At 41.0% G+C, this 19,135-nt stretch overlaps 1 protein-coding gene across 3 annotated transcripts; it reads left to right on the top strand.

Moving 5' to 3' along the window:
* Positions 1–2,470: 2,470 nt before the first annotated feature.
* Positions 2,471–18,747, top strand: pkp3a (plakophilin 3a). 3 transcript variants are annotated; one of them, XM_070830154.1, is made up of 14 exons: positions 2,471–2,586; positions 6,104–6,281; positions 10,448–10,539; positions 10,983–11,755; positions 12,761–12,884; positions 13,718–13,922; positions 15,025–15,199; positions 15,682–15,799; positions 15,881–16,045; positions 16,138–16,320; positions 16,412–16,565; positions 17,088–17,283; positions 17,420–17,507; positions 18,706–18,747. In XM_070830154.1, the coding sequence occupies exons 1-14, from the start codon at positions 2,584–2,586 to the stop codon at positions 18,745–18,747; spliced, it is 2,496 nt and encodes an 831-aa protein (XP_070686255.1). In that variant the 5' UTR covers positions 2,471–2,583. The 3 variants fall into 3 exon arrangements, with proteins under 3 accessions (XP_070686255.1, XP_070686254.1, XP_070686252.1); XM_070830153.1 differs by having other exon boundaries at positions 2,471–2,592; XM_070830151.1 differs by lacking the exon at positions 2,471–2,586 and having other exon boundaries at positions 5,994–6,281.
* The last annotated feature ends 388 nt before the right edge of the window (positions 18,748–19,135 follow it).

The raw sequence follows: 19,135 nt of genomic DNA, 5'->3' as shown, positions 1-19,135 counted from the left end.
AATGCAAGTCAACAGCCGCACAAAGTGCAGCCTCCAGAATGAGCACACAGTATCCACACCTCTTAGAAACAGTTTCAACAAACCTGAACACTGTTATATTAGTTTACTGTTCATGTGTATCTAATAAACTGGCAACTGAGTGTATACTTGTGTCAAGATTTTCAGTAGAGTATAAACAATCTCTGAATGAATCTCTGACATTTGGCTTCTCTGCATGTTCAAAAGATCCATTTACCGTTGTCACTTTTCATTGTTTCACCTCGTTTTTGCTTTGTTGTTAATACTACAGTGTATAATAGTGTTTAGACAGTAGTGTTTTGTGTTTGACATAGGGTCAATAGTTTGGGGAAGCCCCTTTCCTGTTTCAACATGACAATGCCCCCGTGCACAAACCCAGGTCCATAAAGAAGTCATTTCCTCAGATTAATATAAAAGAACTTGACTGGACTCAACTCCATCCAAAGGGATGGACTGAGACGCTGGCGGAGAGCCCGGTCTTATCACATGAGAGCTCACCAGTGATCTTGTGGCCGAACGGGAATAAATCCCTGCAGCCACGTTCAGTAATGCGGTGGGAAGCCTTCCCAGAAGAGCGGAGGCTGTTACAGTAGCATATTAGTGCATGACATGTAAGACGATCACATATGTGTGTAATCAACAATCATCAGTCACATATGGGCTGTACACATTACAGACATCTTGAATTCAGCATTTTGGTTTGGCAAACAAATAAATCTGGTTGTCAAGTCAAGATTCAGTCAGCTACTGACTCAGATCTGCTCCCTGTACCTCTGACCTGAAGAAATAGATATTTAAGGGAAATATTTGTATTCTAAATTCCAATAAAATAAATATATATTGTTCTAAATATTTATACTGATGACTTTTTTCAGAAAATGAAGTGTACGTCACTTACTGTTGTAAAACATAGTTAAATCCAAGAGATTCTTAAATGCTCAATGTTGGTGATTGGTGCCAGAACTTTTTATGACACACGACCATAAACCCAAATCCCTAATAAAGCCATCTAGAGGTCTAACAAGGTAACAGACCTCTCTGCAGTCAAAATTTAATATGTATTATTATGGACTGAGCTTCCCTACAGTATATAAAGTAGTTGAAATCAGCTCCACCTTTACCAGGCGCAGCATATACTGTAAGTGATGCTCACACATTATTGTGTATGAATGCTCTGATAAAGGCCACATAACGTTAGTATGTTTGTGAACATGACCAGAATAAATTGGTGAAATTGAGATTAGTCAGTTTGGCCCTGCAGATTTGTGCATATGCTTCCTTTTACCTTTGGGTATGTTGGTACTATATGATTGTGTTTTAGCACTACAAACATTAAATCTTGGGAGACACATCCTTTCAAGGACCTAACCACATTAATATGTCACTAATCATAATCCAGCAATTAAATACTATTATTACTATGACAATGTTTACAATGATAATGTGAAAACAATGAGAAAGCGGTCATAGTAATGAACTTCGAGAGAATTACCACCTGAATCTGCAGCTCCCCTCAACTTTTTAATATTGAGATATCAGTCATCCAAATCCAATCCAATATTTATTTTTGTTCATTTCTTCCATAATATAACACACTGAGAATACAGTAACACTTCATCAAAATACAGTAGCATCAGTAAGACAATGTAAACCATGTTGACAGGCTTACTTTGATGGTTAACTTTGACAGTTTCTATAGTGTTCTGTTGTATTTTATCTGAACAGAGGAGTGTCAGTGTAGATATCAGATCTTCAGTGAACACCAGCACCTGATAATCCTGGTTCACTGAAAGACTTCCAGTCTGAGGTTTGGGTGCCTTTTCCAGGTCTGTGCCCGGGGGCCCATTATCCCATAAACCATCCATACCTACTGTAGTGTTTAACTTTTTTTTTTTTTTCCATAGTTTTGTTAATGTATTTTGACCACATATAGTGTAGTTTCAGAGACAGATAGACAGACAGTTGCCTCCTGACGCATGAGACAGCAGGCAGAACAAGATTATCACTCTCACTCATGCAATCACTCTCTCTGACGCACACACACACACACACATTGCACTGAGTCAGTAACCTTAAGGCTGAGTTCTGTTGCGCTGTACCTCTGAAGTGGGCTGGGAATTCAGTAATCCAGCTGCTCCGTTGCTACTGAATAAATGAATCATCAAGCAAATGTAGCAACACCTAAAAAACATCAGCCCTGATGTTAAATCACACATAGATAAAATGTCTTTAGCAAATTTATAGCAGTAAACTCTCTCTGAAGACTTTCCTCTGCTTAAAAGCTTCAACACAAGTCAACAGCTAAACGTACGGACTGTACGGACTGGCTGTCCTCTCCACTGAACACACCCTTCGGTGTCATTCTCGCCTTTGACTCATCTCTTTGTTTTGTTCATGCTCTGCATTTACCTGTAATGGAAAGGAGAACTGTGATTATAAGGGTGGTGTCTGTGACTATACCTTTTGATACCTCCCAGTCTCTCTAGACAAAATCAGATCAGATCATCTACTTGGACGAGTACGTACGCATCAAAGAGCAGAGCTTCTACAATCATCCCAGCCTCAATGGTAATGGTGAGTCAGATTTTTATCAGATGTTTATACCAGATCTGTCTATTTCATTGCTGTTTAGACTATAAAGTAAAATGAGTTTCTTTGATTGTTTGCATTATAAATATGCAAACAGTGACAGTGAACAGATTTAAAGGGAATGTGAAGAAATATGTGCACAAGTGAAAGGGGATTCCTCAGGTAACAAGAAGCTGATAAGCAGATGAAGGAGGTGTGATCATCCACTTCAGTGTAAACCAATTGACTTTGAAGGAGCTATAGGGGAATTCAATTCTTGATATTCTCCAGGGAAATGATTGGCTGATCAGCCTTTATACAGGCTGCCATTCATCACTTGTTTTTCTATTTTGATGCGTCTAAACAAAGGAGGACAGTAAGGAATCCAGGACATAAAGCAAATAGACTGGGAGTGTTTATTTCTACTTTGATCCAATTAGATAAAGATGTTTATTAACAGTGATTTTTTTCCCCGCAACCTTATAGCCTGTAACCAAAAAGTTAGTGGAGGCACCAGAAACATGCAGCATAAAACGTATATTACTCCCACGCTTCAGGTTGCTTTTGTAATGGCTGCTGTGACTCATCGTTGTTACGCTCAAATAAAACAAACAAGATAAAACTTAGGTGTGGCTCCAACGTAAGAAGAGAGTGAGACTGTGCCACACCTTGTGACAGTTTTCCATTCACATGTAACATCATTTGCAAGATTGAATATAATATTGTGCCAATTGTGAAAACATCGGGGACAAAGGTCCATAACTAAGGTCTTGACTGCTGCACACTGAAGTGTTAAGTTTATGGGATTTACATGTATATTACAGATTCATTTCACACGCTGCACAGAACACCAGTGAATGTGAATCCCTAATTCACAATACAAATTGTTCTCTCTTTGCTTTGTTGATCAAAGAAAGAACAAATCCCAATGAAAGATTTATCTCCAGTGCAACTTAAGTAAAATATTAACTTTATGAATATTCTAGTGTTCAGTTCAGAAAACATAAGACACAGAGAAAGCGATCTTCAGATAGACGCCCTGCATGCACTACATGTGTTGCATTGCTTGTTTTGCAAAAATAAACAACCAGCCGAATTCAATTTCAGAATATTATGTACTATATCACTGGATAATATTTAGTGATGCATTAATGAGTGTATCACTTTGCAGCTAATGAAGATGTGACTAACATCAACTAGTTTCTACACTCCTGAGTAGCTTAATCATAAACATCATCAATTAATAACCATGAATCAATCATAAAATAAAATCACACATCATAAATTATTAGTTGGTTCCTATTTTGTATTGATAATCTGAATCTAAAAAGTAACTAGTAAATATTGTTAAATAAATACAGTGGAGTAAAACTGTAGTAGAGTAAAACTATAAAGAAGTATAAAATGGTAGTACACAAATAAAGTACAAGTACCCCAAAATTTACACCAAAGTATTTGAGTAAATGTATTTGGTTACAGCCGACCACTGTAAACAGCAGTGTTGTAACACCACTGGTTGACATGTGTAGTTGAATTAGGGCATTATGGCTTTAGACTTTAGACAGAAATGTTAGGCAAAAGTTGAGCATTATTAATTTGAATATGACTCACTGACTACGATCGTAGGGCTAAATGACACTCTGCCACTTTCACCCTGTCACAAGATGGATATTTGCTCTTATTTTAATGTTGATTATAGATGATCGCTGTGATGTATTTAACTTACATTGAAATAAAATGAAACATTACATCAAAAATTCAATATAACTTTACATAAAAGTGTCTTTTAACATTTAAGAAAAAGCCTTCAGAGTCAAAGAGGATGTATTAAAGAGAAAAATAAATACACAGAGGAACAGGCAAACATTAAAGACATTAAATACACAGAACAGAAAACAAATCATTGTGTTTCCACCTCATCTTTCCCTCATACATCGATAAAAACAATACATGCCCCACTTGAACAAATATTTCTCCGCCCTATCAAATGTCCCAGAGCTACATATCGTATTATCCACATGATCGTCGACATTCAAGTTGAGAGACCTGAAATGACTGAAGGCTCACAAACAAACCATAACAATCTCCTCTCCTCTCAATTAAGTTTGTTTGGACAGTGGTCTCAAACAAAACAACACATCCAAACAGGGATATAAAAAGGATTCCTTTTGTAAACTTTTAAGATAAAATCTACATAATCTTCAGGCAGCGTGGAGGTATTATACTTCAGTATTCTGATCCTTTATGCCAGTATACAAGTAACAACACTGCAAAATAATAAAAATCCATTACAAGTTGGAGTCCTGCATTTAAAGTGTTGCTTACTTAAGTACGTATTATTGAGTATTATTGAGTATTATTAGTAAATTTACTTTAAGTACCAAGCAAACTACTCATTATGCAGAAGAAGTGGGTTTATTATATCATATATATTATCTGACTGGATTATCAGTACTGGTGTGATATGATGTGCATATAACACTACTGTTGTAATGGAAGTGGAGCTTTACTGTTGTGTAGTTCAGTCTCTGGCAGTACATCATATTTCATAAGCTTATCACATGTTTTTCTTTACAAAATCTTACAAATCTTACAAAGTGGTTGGAAACTAAAGCTGTCAAATAAATGCTGTGGAACTAAAAGTAAAATAGTCGAGTAGAAGCATAAAGTAACATCCGTGCAGCGCTTGCATAAATGCACCAAACTTTGTGCATTATGCAGAAAATAAATTTGAAGAAACACATGTACTGACGTTTCAAAAATTGTTTCAGAGATTTACATTTCTGTAATTTTCACATAATTTTCCAATGAAATAAAACTGCTGAAACATTTTGCCCCTTTCGTCTAAATGGCCCCTCTGTTGGACATTCAATCATGGACTTAATATTAAACTAATTAGTTGTTTTTCTGACCTAAATCCGACCCTCTGCGTCCGAGCAGTGTCTTATCTAGTAGTGAAGCAGCTCATCAGCATTAATTACCAAACAAAAAGAACAAACATTAGAGTAAGTGTGAAGAGTATATGAGGGTGTGGAGGGCAGATAAAAGTAGTTATATGAATGACACTGGAGAAATAACTTGAGAAATGCACACTGAGGAAGACACGAACCAGAAGGAGACACTGAGGTGATTTTAAAGTTGTACTGTCAAAGGAAGAGGAGGAGGAAGGAGTAGGAGGAGGAGGAATAGAAGTAGGAGGAGGAGGAGGAGGAGGAGGAGGAGGAATAGAAGTAGGAGGAGGAGGAGGAGGAGAAGAGGGGCACCTGTGAGTCAGGTAGTCTGGTATCGGCTCAGAGAGGCTCCACCTCCTGCTGGTGTGCAGCTCTGCTCGGCCTGACCGCCCCCCTCGGCTCCTTCCTCTCTCACACACACACACACAAACACACACACAGACACGCACACACACTTGGAGCAGCGGAAACGACCACCAGTGTTTCGTCCAGGCGCCTTACTTGCGTCTTAACTTTTCACCATGAGCGTCCTGGCCTCAGAGAGCGTGTTTTTGTCCGCTTTGCAGCCCAACAGCTCGGTCACCACCTACGGGCTCCCGTCCGACATCCAGCTCGGGAACGGGAGCTCCGTGTCGGACGAGGTGGCCCGAGCGCGGCGCGTCCAGCAGCAGGTCCAGATGAGGCTGGCGGAGAAGTCCACACTTCCGCGTCAGAATGGGTCAACCTCGCACTACGCCATGTCAGGTAACACCAACAGGTCTCCTCACTCACCTTCATCAGGCTGTGCGTTGGATTTAAGTTCTGCTTTAGCAAGTTATTCCTGAGCGCAGGAGCCGACAGCTGATAGAGACTCGGTGAGGGACTGTTTGAGGTGGAAAAAAGTTACAGTCCCCACACGGCTCATGCACAGGTACAGATGTCTGACAGCGCTGTGGTTGTTGCCCAGTCCCCTGTGTGTGCTATAGACGGGGAACTGGACCTCTTATCTGACCACACAGGCCTCTAACTCCGTTTCCTTTGGCCTCACTCCAAATACCTGAGGTTTTTGAAATTTTATGACCTTTGGTTATTTGATGTGGCTGTGATGTTAAGCATTAAATATACAGGACATCACATACAGAAAAGAACTGTAATGCTTCTGTTTATAGTTTCAACAATCAAAAACCCCTCCAGGGTTTCTGTCTTGCATCACAACATATTAGAGTATTCATAGATTATGAGCGTAGAGATTTTCTCTTTAGATTAATCTACTGAATATCGTTTGGGCCATAAGATATCAGAAAATATTATATTGAGATTTTTGTTAGAGTAAAACCAAAAGAATTTCAGTTTACTATCACTTTTACTATCACTTACTTTCTTAAAAAGAAAACCCCAACTTACTTTCTCTTTTATTTATTTTACTGGAAACAGATTCATGTGCATGATTACGCAAGACACCTGGTGTGTGTGAGTGTGTGTTTATGTGCATGCTTGTCCTTTCTACATTCCTGTGGCCATGATTCTCACCAGCTCATCCGTGAAATCGTCCATTCAGCTGCTCTGCAGGTTCATAGCAGATGAACCTGAGCTGAAGCCTCAAGTAGAGCGATCTTACGGCACTGTATGTGGTGCACTGCAAACTACAGCAAAGCTACCACTGGGACACATTTAGTTTGCCTGACTGAAGCCACCTAGAAAAAATAATTGAAACTCCTTTGTAAAAACTGATCAAATTGACAATTTGTGACAGACGAAATTTTCCAAAAAGTTAAAACATGGCACTCAATTGAGTGCAATGCAAAATGTGTGCACTTGTTTTGCCTTTATATAAAATGTGTGTCAGTCAGACATCTGCTTTCCAGAAACTGGAGCCCAGGTGGGGGTACTGCACTGAATTACTCTGTTAGCCACATAACTTGCTGAAATAGCAGCAACAACTTCTCTGAACATTTGTTGCTAAATAACAATAATAAAAACCTATGACTAAGTGACAAGATATCCAAGTTGAGTTTTACGAATTCAGATTCCAAACATTAAAAACTACAGCCAAATATCTTTCACAGGTGAGTCCAGCGTATGTCTAACCTGCAGGAAAATTGATTGTAGTTTCAGTTGTTAACTACACAAAAATATAGAAAAATAAAAAGGTAATTTGGCTACTTGAATCACTACTCAAATATGAGTGTAACTGAACTACCATCAAGCTACAGCAATATACTTAAACTACTCGTGAAATTAACATGTTGTTCACTGCTCCCCAACACATGAAAGAGTTAATGTGTAACTGGCCCAAACAAGCGCCTCTTTCATGGACTTCCCCGATAGCAGACTAAGGTGAAAAGCCTCCCTCTGTGGGTTTGGGTTTCAGGTTTTAGTCAGCTTTAAAAGGTGAGGGTTCAAGAGATTCCTGAGAGATGATGATGACGGCAGTGCCGTGAGAACTGGTTGTTTTGTCGTCTGTTGTCAAACGGTGTCTGTCTGAGTCGTCTTGGCACACAGACAGTCAGTCAAGGTGGGAATGAGCAGCGATGAGACTTCCGCAGGGGAAATGAAAGCTTTCCTGGAGGGTTGGGAATTAGTTCTGATCTGATGTGGTTAAGGAGGAAATGTAGTGCTACGTATTTGTACACTGTCTTGTCTTGTGTTGTGTGTGGTGACTAAAACCTGTACACCTACATGCTGCGTCCTGGTGCATGAAGACATTCCTTCATGTCCCATCAGTCATTGTGTTCTCCCCAAACTACAGGGAGCAGGCGCAGCAGCTCAACGCCAGGTCCTCACTTATCTGACCTCTAAATTCAGGACTGTTTTGTGACAGAAGAAGAAGCATTTTCTCACTCTTCTAGTCCCCCCCCCCCGAGGCGCAAACAATACCTGCCTGTTTAAGCATACTGTTTGTTCCATTTTTACGGCTGGGGTGTTTATGGACAAACAATCTGTCTGCTAAATGGGTCAGTTTTTACCTCTATTATACTTGTCAAACATGACCACACTCGAAAAACTAGGTCGAATGAGATGTTACGCACTGTTTCTCTGCCTGTTCTTTGCCCTGGGGTTTGCTGGGAGGAAAACGTACTGTCATAACATGTTGCCACGTCCTCTTTTCAAACCTGTGCAACAGGGAGAGAAGAATTCAAACGCAACACAACAGGGAATACTGCCATTTCAGTGGTTTGTGGATTTAGAGCAGCTGATTATAAATGCACGAGTGTTCACACATGGGAAAAACATCCAGAGGATTCTGCAAGAAGTGCCTCCTCCTCTGTTTCTAACTCCTCTGTGCTGCAGCAACTGCACATTTATGGCAATGATTAATTGCTGTTCACAGGTGGACAAGTCTCAGCAGAAAGCTAGTGTGTGTGTGTGAAGTATTGGCTTTATGACCAAAGCAATTTTTCAAAAGACAGCAAAGGAAGAAAAAACTTTCAGTTTTCTCCCCGAGGGTTATTTTCAGGGTGTGTTTTCCATGTGTTGGAAAGGTGTGTTGGGCGTTGCCGGGGTTGGGCTGGCACCATGCAAAGAGACCAGTCAATCATTCTCCTCTACACCAACTCGTTTGGTGTGTGTGTGTGCGTGCATATGTGTACTTCTCAGAGTTTTCCTCTGGCGCCAACATGAAGTTGATATTTTTGTTTTTTGTGAACTGGAGATATTTCTGTCACATTAATTATCTGAAAGTATGTCACAGAGTACACTATTAATATGAAGAATGATATGAACATAATTACACACTTGCAGTATATTTAACAGGAGTTTCAGTGACATATTCAGGTTTCACGTGATCCAGACATTTGAGTAGATAAACTGTTGCTTTAGTCTCTGACCTTGGCGGACATTTTGTTTCATGCTATTACATTCACCACTCAGGTCACTCTGTATTCTGGTTTGAGAGCAAAACATTCACACACTCTGCGTGCTGGGAGAGCAGAGCGAGTGTCTTTGTGTGTCAGAGGCGAACTGTTCCCAGAGTGAAGGGTAACCAGAGACGTCAGACCCAGTAACCTGGTCAGGTCCTGCTGCTACAGACTGTGAGTGCAATCTTCAGTCTTCAGTGCAACAGGACACCTGCTATTCAAACTGTATGTCTTTCAGTGGTAGGCGGCAGGTGTAACTCCTCGTTATGGACATCATGCTGTGATAAAATCCACCTTCTGCAGCATTTGTTGATAATAATAATTTTTCTTTTATCCTTATTTTTACTTTACATTCTCCCATGTTTAGAGTAGGTTTTCTACACAAAAAGTCAATATCACTTGCATTCAAATGAACAGTGAATAAAAAAAACAACTCAAAGGAATGTATGTATGTGTTCATTTTCAAATATGAACTTGTGAAAGTAAACAATTCAATGTTCATGATTGGTCAGACAAACAGTATGTGGCAGAGCTCAATGATCTGTAAACAAAATGAACACCATTAAAAATGTTTATGTTTAGGACTTATATTAAAACATTTATCAATGTGTTTAGAGATTTTAAATAATAAAACGCCCATACATGCGTCATTGCTGAAACGCAGCCTCACAACAAGTATGAATTCAAAGGAAATGTGCCAATTCTGGACCTCTCAGGAATCAGTTCAGGAACGCAGTCAGCAGCTGAGTCAGGAATCAGAACGAAGACAATTGGGAAGTCACTGCTTGCAAAAACTTTAAATATTTATAATTACTTCTGATTCACAGAGCAAATGATGAATGTAGTCGCTCTAACGTAATGTGCAGATAATGTGCACGACAAGCGGGCTGTTACATATATATATATAATAAATTACATATAATTCACTGTATGTTTTAATTAATTGTTTATTTTGTGCTTTATCAAAAAGCAGTTTTTGGTCTTTCGGTAAATGTTAATTTTTAAACAGTTGATTCACTGATATCAATGTGATATTGTAGTATTTATTTGCTCTGTTTCTCTGCTTTCTTCCAGACTACGGGGGTTCCTCAACAATGAAATATCAGAGCTATAACCCAAATTTCAGCTCTAAATCATCCTATATGTACTCAGGCTCCAGAACAATGGTGAGTGCTACAGCATTATCTCACTGTTTCAGCACATGCTCACACATATCATGTAAATATTCATCCGATCATGTAATGTGTCATATAACTGGGTGTTCTAAAAAAAAACAACAAACACCAACACTGACCCCAGGACGCAGCATGTGTGGTATTTCACGGTAGGCTGTGATGAGATCAGCTCAGGGTTTTCAAGCCCAGCCTCTAGATTCCACCATTTTAGTGGTTCAACAGGAAGACACTGGCTTTCATTGCTAAAGCCCTCCTCTCCTAAATTAATTGTATGTTTATATGAGAAATTGAAATGAATAAGATAATAAATACTAAGGACCTGTGTATCCCAAAAGGTAGTCACATCCCTGTGATCACATTTAGAGACCATCTTTGTCAATATGCACTCTGGTTACTCATTTGATTTTAACAGTTATTCCTCACCTCACCCTCAGGGTCCACGTGTAACCCAAAGGTCAGGATTCAGCTGCCACTCTGCTGGACCGGACATGGCCCAGTTCCACAAGATCAGTGTTGGGGGTGGAGGGGTTGGTGGCGGTGGGGGTGGGGGTGGCAATTTTTACCGAGAAGATATACGCATGGGTGGATACCAAGGGGGCATCAGGCAGAGCCGAATGGAGCCAGAGACCCTCTCCATGCACGCAGTGCGGCAGCACACAGCGCAGGTAAATCCCTGGTTGGTTGATGGCAGCGATGCTGGCAGCTTGGTGTCTGATCGTGATGCCACATTCAACCGCCAGTACGCTCAGAGTGCAATCAATGGCTACACCAGCCAGATGAGGCAAGGAGGAGGCAACATGACCTTTCCAGCACCCATGCGCCGATCTCTTAGTGGCACTATTTCCCGAGGTGGAGGGATGACAGGAGGAGAGGTAGAGATTGCCCAGCAGCATTCCTTCAAAGGCCCAGCCTACCGCACCATCAGCAGGATTACAAACCGAAACCGGATGAGCATGGGCTCCATGTCTGGGACAATGCAGCACCAGATGTCCTCAAGTGGAAGCACCTATGGTGGAGGGATGGACAGAGTGGACAAAGGCTTCATTTCATCCGGAGTGTCTTCTGGTTCCCAGGGGAACCTATTAATGCAGCGTCAGGGCACCTTGTCACGTGCCATGTCAGTCAAAAGCATGCAGAGTGTGGGCAGGGGCATGGACATCTACAACGGGCAGATGGAGATGGGAGCCAGCATGGGCAACCTCAGCGGGTGAGAAGCTCATATGCTCATATGACCAACAAAGTCCTCCATTATTTCTGCTCACAATAATGTTTCCTTTGGAAGCACAGGTTATATTTCTCATCAGTGTGTAAAGGTGCTCACTCACTGAATGGTACTTGGTGATAGATGAAAATGAGTGTCTGCAGAACTTCTTGTGTTCACATTGGACTGTTTTGATATCAAGAACCTGAAGAACCAATCTGAGTACATGTATGAGTAAATAAATGCTCACTAGCGCACCAAATGTGGATTAATCCACTGCTGAAAATAGTTCCAAGAAAAATCACCATTTACTCCAGTGTGAGTAATCTTTGTTAAAAGCTACAGTGCCCAGCTGTTATAGAAAGAGTATTTTTTAGTTGAACTTTTTGTGAGCATTTTTTAAGCTTTTTTATTTGCTGTAGAAATAAATGGGTTTGGTACTGAGAACCACAGATAGGGTATCAAAGTCAGGATGTACTGAAGGATTGCTTGACAATAAGAAAAATATAGAAAATGGTTAGCCTTTTCTTGTAATTATCTTACAATACTCATTGATAGAGACGACATCTATAGTAATTCTGGTGACTCATGTATTTCTCCTGAACATCAGTGACATTGTAGTGAATGTAATACACCAGTATGATGTCAACATAACACTCATGTGTCATGAGGTTTTAGTAAGGGAGTGTGTGATGTGAGCATTGCATTTCCTAAGAGCTGCGGATAGGGATGTGTCCCCATAGTGGAAAGACTGGTTTTGGGTGTGGCAGCTCAGTTTCAGGCCTCGCATTTCACACATCCCACATCGTGTGGTTAGCTGAGTGAATTTGATGACCACAAAAAAATCAACAAGCGTTATTTTGAAGACAAGCAATAAATCATTAAATGAGAAATTACTGTGGCTACTCTGTTGCTTTTCATTCAATAGACATATTGTGTGGTACCATACATAAGAGATAATTAAATGTTTTAGATTCTTTGGATGAATTTGTTCATTTGCTCCTTCGTTAGGATCACCTCTTTGGACATGGTCACAGCGGTGCAAAACCTGAGAGAGCCCGACGCTGAACTGCAGGTCCTGGGTGCTGCCTACATTCAACACGAGTGTTACAATGACAGCGAATCCAAAGATGAGGTACCTCATACAGATGAAACTTGTGGTTAGAATTCCTCTTGCCTCTCTGCAACCCTTTATTGAGAAACTCAGTCATGAAAATTGTTTCCTTCAAGTGTGAGTGTCTGTCAATGGATCTATTTGTGGTGACATGAAGTTCTTGTGTGTTTTCCAGCTGTTCCACATGTTGCTCAGTTTTTGTCATAGCTGTAAATGTATCTGGACTCCGAACTCTGCCGAATACCTGACATACAGTAGAGATTACGACTCTTATCTTATGTGACAAACTGTTATGGTGGATCAGTCACTTAGTCCGTCCCTGTGCTATAAGATTGTTGACGTTATTTTCAGTGTGAAGGATACTGTCTCATGTGAGCTGGTTGAGGGTTTTTTTTAAATAACTGATAATTTAATAATGATTTTCACAATAGACAAAACCTGCAAACAACTTCATAAATATGTATATGTATTCTTATTTGATAATGAAACAGTGATGCACAGAATGCCTTAAGTTTACAGCATTGCTTGTTATTCATACAAAGTGTACCCTTTAGTTAGCTGCATTTTATAGAATAATTAACTACTGTTTTTATGAGTTGGAAGCGTCATTGTTTTAGTCATTCATGAGTTTTCTGAAAGAAATGATGTATTGAAAGAAATAGTTTGGCATTTTGGCAAATAAGTTTATTCACTTTTAAGAGAGTTAAATGAAAAGATCAATAGTATTCAGTTAGCTTAGCATAAAGCCTGGAAACAGGTGGAAACAGCTAGCCTGGCTCTGTCCAAAGGTAACAAAATTATCTCAGCATCTCAGAAATATTCTGAGCAGAACTTTTTCCCTGCCCCATCTCTAGGTGCGTCGCTTGAAGGGAATTGTTGAGCTGGTAAAGTTGTTCAACAGCGAAAACCAGGAAGTGCAGCGCTTTGCCACTGGCGCCACACGCAATGTCATCTATGAAAGCATGGACAACAAGGTGGCTCTGATTGAGGAGGGCGGCATCCCACAGCTGGTCGAGGCACTTAAGGAGCCTGACGATGAACTCCGCAAAAACATCACAGGTAGGATAATCCCCATCACAGGCATTAAAATAAAAAAGCCTGACACAACAAGCAGAGTTAATCTCAGACGGCTTGTTTTGGACTTTTGCCTCAAGTAGAAATGAATGCAGATGTGTTAGTCACAACGTTTGGATCCAGCGTTACTTTGTTATTGGTGTCTTTGAAATTCTCTGAGTGAACAGTAGCGTTTGAAATTAATATTAGTCCACACCAATCAAAGGAAGCCGATGGCAAGTTGTAACTATGCGTCATGCCGAGTACAACTTGACACTTGCAAGAATCCGCAGATTATGAACATTTACTGTAACTAAATCATAGTTTGAGTTCGTGTCATATTATAAGAGGTGGGAGAAACACTATCTTCTCTCAGCAGAATGTCGTTGCTCTGTTAGCCATTCAAAGTTCAAGTCTAGATAAGGGTTGTTTCCAGTCAACTGGACAGTCTTATGAGTTTGTTTGTTGTCATTGTTAACAATTGCCTGTTGCAACTTCAAATGCATAGTGTGGAAATTTGCTAGGCATGTGGTGTGACTTTCTGAGTAAATAAAGAGTTGGAGGTGGAGCTTTAGTCATTTCTATACAGTGTGTCAAGAGGGGGATAAGGGAGTATGTGGGAGTTGTCTTGGCCTGTGGACAAACGGTATATCTGCCACTCCCTTCTACGAGTTATGATTGAAGGCCTTGTCAGGCCTTTTCTTTGAGCCGTTACACCTTGATCTGCTGGATTGCTTAAAAAAGAACCCTCAGTAAGAAAAACAGCCAGGAGATGGTTAGCTTAGCTTAGCGCAAAGACTGTAAACAATAGGGAAACAAATCCACCTTTTGAACCTGTTAAAATAACAAGCTGTTTCCAGTCTTTATGCCAAGCTAAGCTAACAAGCTGCTGGTTGTAGCTTCATACTAAACGGACTGACAAGAGAGTGGAGTCAATCTTTTCAACTAACTTATAGCAAGAAAGCAAGTAATCATGTTTCCCAGAGTGTTGAACTATTTCTTTAAACTGAGGTCACTGTAAACCATAAAAGTCTCCAAGATTTACGTTAATGTGCAAAATGAAGTGTCGATTTGTCAGCTGACCCTCACCCGGTGTGTATATGTGCAGGTATCTTGTGGAACCTTTCATCCAAAGACAACCTGAAGGAGAAACTGGCCAGGGAGACGCTTCCTGAGCTGACTGAGAGGATCCTCATCCCTCTGTCAGGCGGCGGAGACACTGAGGGCATCCAGCAGTCCCCCTCTGAGGCAGAAATCTTCTACAACACCACAGGATGCCTCAGGTGCACCTCACTTATTTGTATCTTCTCTCTGTTTTTCAGAATATGTCACAAAATAATTTCTATGTAGGTCACCAGTGTGTTTTTTCTCTCACGACCACCTTTGCTTTCTGGGAACTTGTTCTTGATCTCATGTCAGCTGAGATGCCACTTGAGTATTTACCACGCCCAGCACTTTTCACTGTTGTTTGCAAAAACCTGTCATTCCAGCCTCCAGTTGCTTTGGTTCTGCTCTGTTTATGTGCACCCCACAGGCTTTTAATCTCCAAATTAATTACCATTAGGGGAAGATTTGCAGTGCTCCCTGCGTGATAATTATCATGTCACTGAAATGAATGCCGTAACGGAGTATTGGCGCAGCACAGTGCCTAGAGTGAAAACACACTACTAAGTCAGACTCTACTGTCATCTCCATTTGCACCATCTGGTCAAAGTAATGACATGAATTTTAGCTGAAACAGCTCTCTGACCTCTCACTTACTCAGGAATCTGAGCTCTGTGAACGAGAAGACCCGTCAGCAGATGAGAGAAACACACGGGCTGGTGGACTCTCTGTTGGGCTACATTAAGGCCTCCCTTGAGGAGAGCAAGGCAGATGACAAGGTGAGGCAAGAGCTGACTTTAGGTTGTTGTTTCTGTTCAACCAACATTTCAAGACATTAATTTGTCTTTGTGTATTCCTAGGGGGTGGAAAATGTAGTGTGCGTCTTGAGGAACCTCTCCTACCAGCTCTACGGCGAGATGCCTCCATCGGCCATGTTACGCCTGGAAGGACCAAGCAGAGCTCAGGTCTCAGGAAAGGATGAAGCCATTGGTTGCTTTACACCTCAGAGCAGGAAAGCAAAAAAAGTACGCACACGGGAGACTCACCCATCAGCATTTTGTGTGCATTTACCAGACCATCCTTCACTGTCTTTCTTGTATCTTTCTTCACCTTACAGAGCAGGAACCAGGATCTGTCCACTTTCACTGAGGTTGCTCGGGTGCCAAAAGGTGTGGAGTGGCTGTGGCACCCACAGATAGTGGGGGTCTACAACCGGTTGCTGCACGACTGTGAGATAAACTCCACTACCCGAGAGGCAGCAGCCGGAGCGCTGCAGAACATCACAGCTGGAGACAAAAGGGTAAGCACGCTCATGGCCTCTCCTGGAAAACCATCCAAATGTAACTAAGTTTGTCCCATATTTGAACGGTCTTGCTCTCTTTGTCCTGCAGTGGGCTTCGGTGATGAGCCGGGTGGCTCTGGAGCAGCAGCACATGCTGCCGGTGCTGCTGGACCTCCTGCGTACCAACCGTGAGCTAGAGCTGCGTTCTCTCACAGGCCTCCTCCGAAATCTGTCTCGCCATGCCAAAGATAAGAATGACATGGGTCAGTCTTTGTTTTTTTTATCCTTGTTAGGTACAAATAATTTGATGCCTCTGAGTTACCTGTTAAGTGAGCATATCTGCAACCTAAATTTGTTGTGTTAACGAATGTAATACGTCAGACAAACCACAGAAATTACTGCAGTTTGTGATGACACACTTCTCACCAGTGTTGGCTGTTGGCAGTGTTATTTGCCTAGTCGCGACGTGTCTATTTATAATAGTCGCGTCAGTCTGCTTTATCAGGATTGTGTGACAGTGGCCTGGCAACATAAACATCAGCTAACAACACCACAAATGGCATTAAATTCAAGTGTTGCTCGATTGGTGCACAGAGATCTGTGACATCACTCCACCCACTTCAAACCAGTGAGACAAAATAAAAAATGCATAAAATCTCTCATGTGAAGCCACAAAACTAAAACAGAACTGTGTGTTCATACAGGATCCCATTGCTAATAAGATATATTTGACTGTGAAAAAATGGTTTTTAACATATCCTAACAGTACTTATTGGTTTATCTAGCCACTAAGGTGGTGAACAACCTGGTGACCAAGCTGCCTGCCGATTTACAACAGAAGGAGCCGTCCAGTGAGGTGGTGGTCAACATCTGTGGTATTCTCAATAACTTAGTGACCAGCAGCCCTGTAGCTGCCAGAGACATCACATTCTTCGATGGCCTGACAAAACTGGTCGCCATCAAGAACACAAACAACAGCAGGTGAGCGGCAACTGATTAAGCACACTGTACTAGTTAAAAGTGTGCCTACCCTGAGACAGGCGCTTGCACATTTGCATGGCATTTGATGTTGAATGTTACACTAAGCGTTGCAGCCTATGGTCTCCTGTCTGTCTAGCTCTACGAAGATGAAAGCAGCCAAAGCAGCAGCAACAGTCCTCAGCAACATGTTCCAGTACAAGAAGCTGCACAAATCCTACAAAGAGGTGAGACTGAAAAGGAGCTCCACATGATTGATGATAGAGCAGCCAAAAATGAAAAAAACAGGGGAAAATCAATAATGTATCAAATATATATAAATATATACACTGTTTTTTAAAATCTCTTTTTTTAAAAATAATTCTTATTTTGTTTTATCTAACTATCAAATCATACAGTAGCAGTTTTTTTTTACTATGAATAAGTGTGTTGAAACAGCACAAAAACACCTGGTGAATGAAAATCATCTTATAAGATACATTTTGGTCCATCAGACACATTTTTCTCAGAAGACAACAGCCCTCAATTTATGTCTGACTAAACTTTAGTACTCTTTCAACATTTCAACATTCCTCACACATTATAGACAGATTTAATTCAGTAGAAAAAGGCAGAGGATAAGATACACCAAAATAAATGTCGAACTTAATTTCTGCAAATCTTTTAATGGCCATGCCTTCAGTACAAAACACTTAAAATGTCTCAAAAATGCCTCTAACACAGGCAAGAACAAGTCAGGCGCTGCATGTTGACTACCACGCAAAAGTCAAAGCTCAGTGGAAAAGCTTTCTGTGGCGCCCCACCCTCCTTCTCATATTTGTATGTGTGGCCAAGTGCGAGAAACAGTGAGAGTGACAGATGACAGTGTGTGTGAGTGAGTGTGAGTGTGAGAGTGAGAGAGAGAGAGAGACAGACAAACAGATGACATTCCTCTCTCCCAGCTATTCCACCTCATCAGTTGGGTGGAGCATGTTTTAAACTCATATCTGTGACTGCTGCTCTTTCAACACACACACACACACACACACACACACACACACACACACACACACACACACACACACACACACACACACACACACACACACACACACACACACACACACACACAGTTCTATATATCCATGTCTTTAGGAGGACCAGGTAGGTTTATAGCCTTGTGCAGAACACGACATGCCCCTCCCAAGGGTGCGGTGTTCTGCTCATTTCCAAATAAACATGTCCCAACAGAGCAAAAAATGTGTCAATGTTTGTCGTACAAAATTTGAAATTGAATACTAAGTTACGGGCATCACCTTAACACTGACTTGTGTAACACTGTATTTCCGGTCATATTTCATGATTAAGGGAGCAGATGTCGACACACATTATTTTTATTGCCCTCAGTGTCGTAAAGACTATCCTGTTTTTTTCTTTGTGTTACAGAAAGGGTTTACAAGACCAGATTTTGCTGATGTGTCGTTCTAAAACGAAGGCAACGCAGCACAAGTTCACTTCTACAGGAGTGATCAGTCCTGCGCTCTACCAGGCCATTATGGAAGAGATCTTTTCAGATGTGTGGGAGTTAATAAACTGTTTGCCCCATTCAAAGATAACATATGTTCAGTTTTTACCTGCCATGCTTTGTGACGAGGACATGATCACACAAGTGAGCGCCCCGATGGAAAAGGACTTCCTGTATATTTGTAAAGCTCGATGGACGTCAGTACGGTTCAGGAAATGTGGATTGAGTACGTTGGACTATTGATGGACTCTTAACACAAACGCCTGCACCTTAACCATTTTCTCTCTTCGTTTGAACACTGTATGTTTTAGTGTGGAATCAGGGATTTCTATTCTGTCAGAGCTGTTCGTG

Source organism: Pempheris klunzingeri, chromosome 5 (genome assembly GCF_042242105.1).
Source record: "Pempheris klunzingeri isolate RE-2024b chromosome 5, fPemKlu1.hap1, whole genome shotgun sequence".
Classification (NCBI taxonomy): domain Eukaryota; kingdom Metazoa; phylum Chordata; class Actinopteri; order Acropomatiformes; family Pempheridae; genus Pempheris; species Pempheris klunzingeri.
The sequence above is the reverse complement of the archived record's forward strand: the minus strand, read 5'-3'. Positions and strand labels throughout refer to the sequence as shown.

What these genes read in the sequence shown, in the direction of transcription:
- pkp3a (XM_070830151.1), top strand. Translation starts at nt 6,059, where the DNA reads ATGAGCGTCCTGGCCTCAGAGAGCGTGTTTTTGTCCGCTTTGCAGCCC. An exon ending in CTCGCACTACGCCATGTCAG is followed by an intron (nt 6,282 to 10,447) that starts GTAACACCAACA and finishes GCTTTCTTCCAG; the next exon opens with ACTACGGGGGTTCCTCAACA. An exon ending in TCACAGCTGGAGACAAAAGG is followed by an intron (nt 16,321 to 16,411) that starts GTAAGCACGCTC and finishes TTTGTCCTGCAG; the next exon opens with TGGGCTTCGGTGATGAGCCG.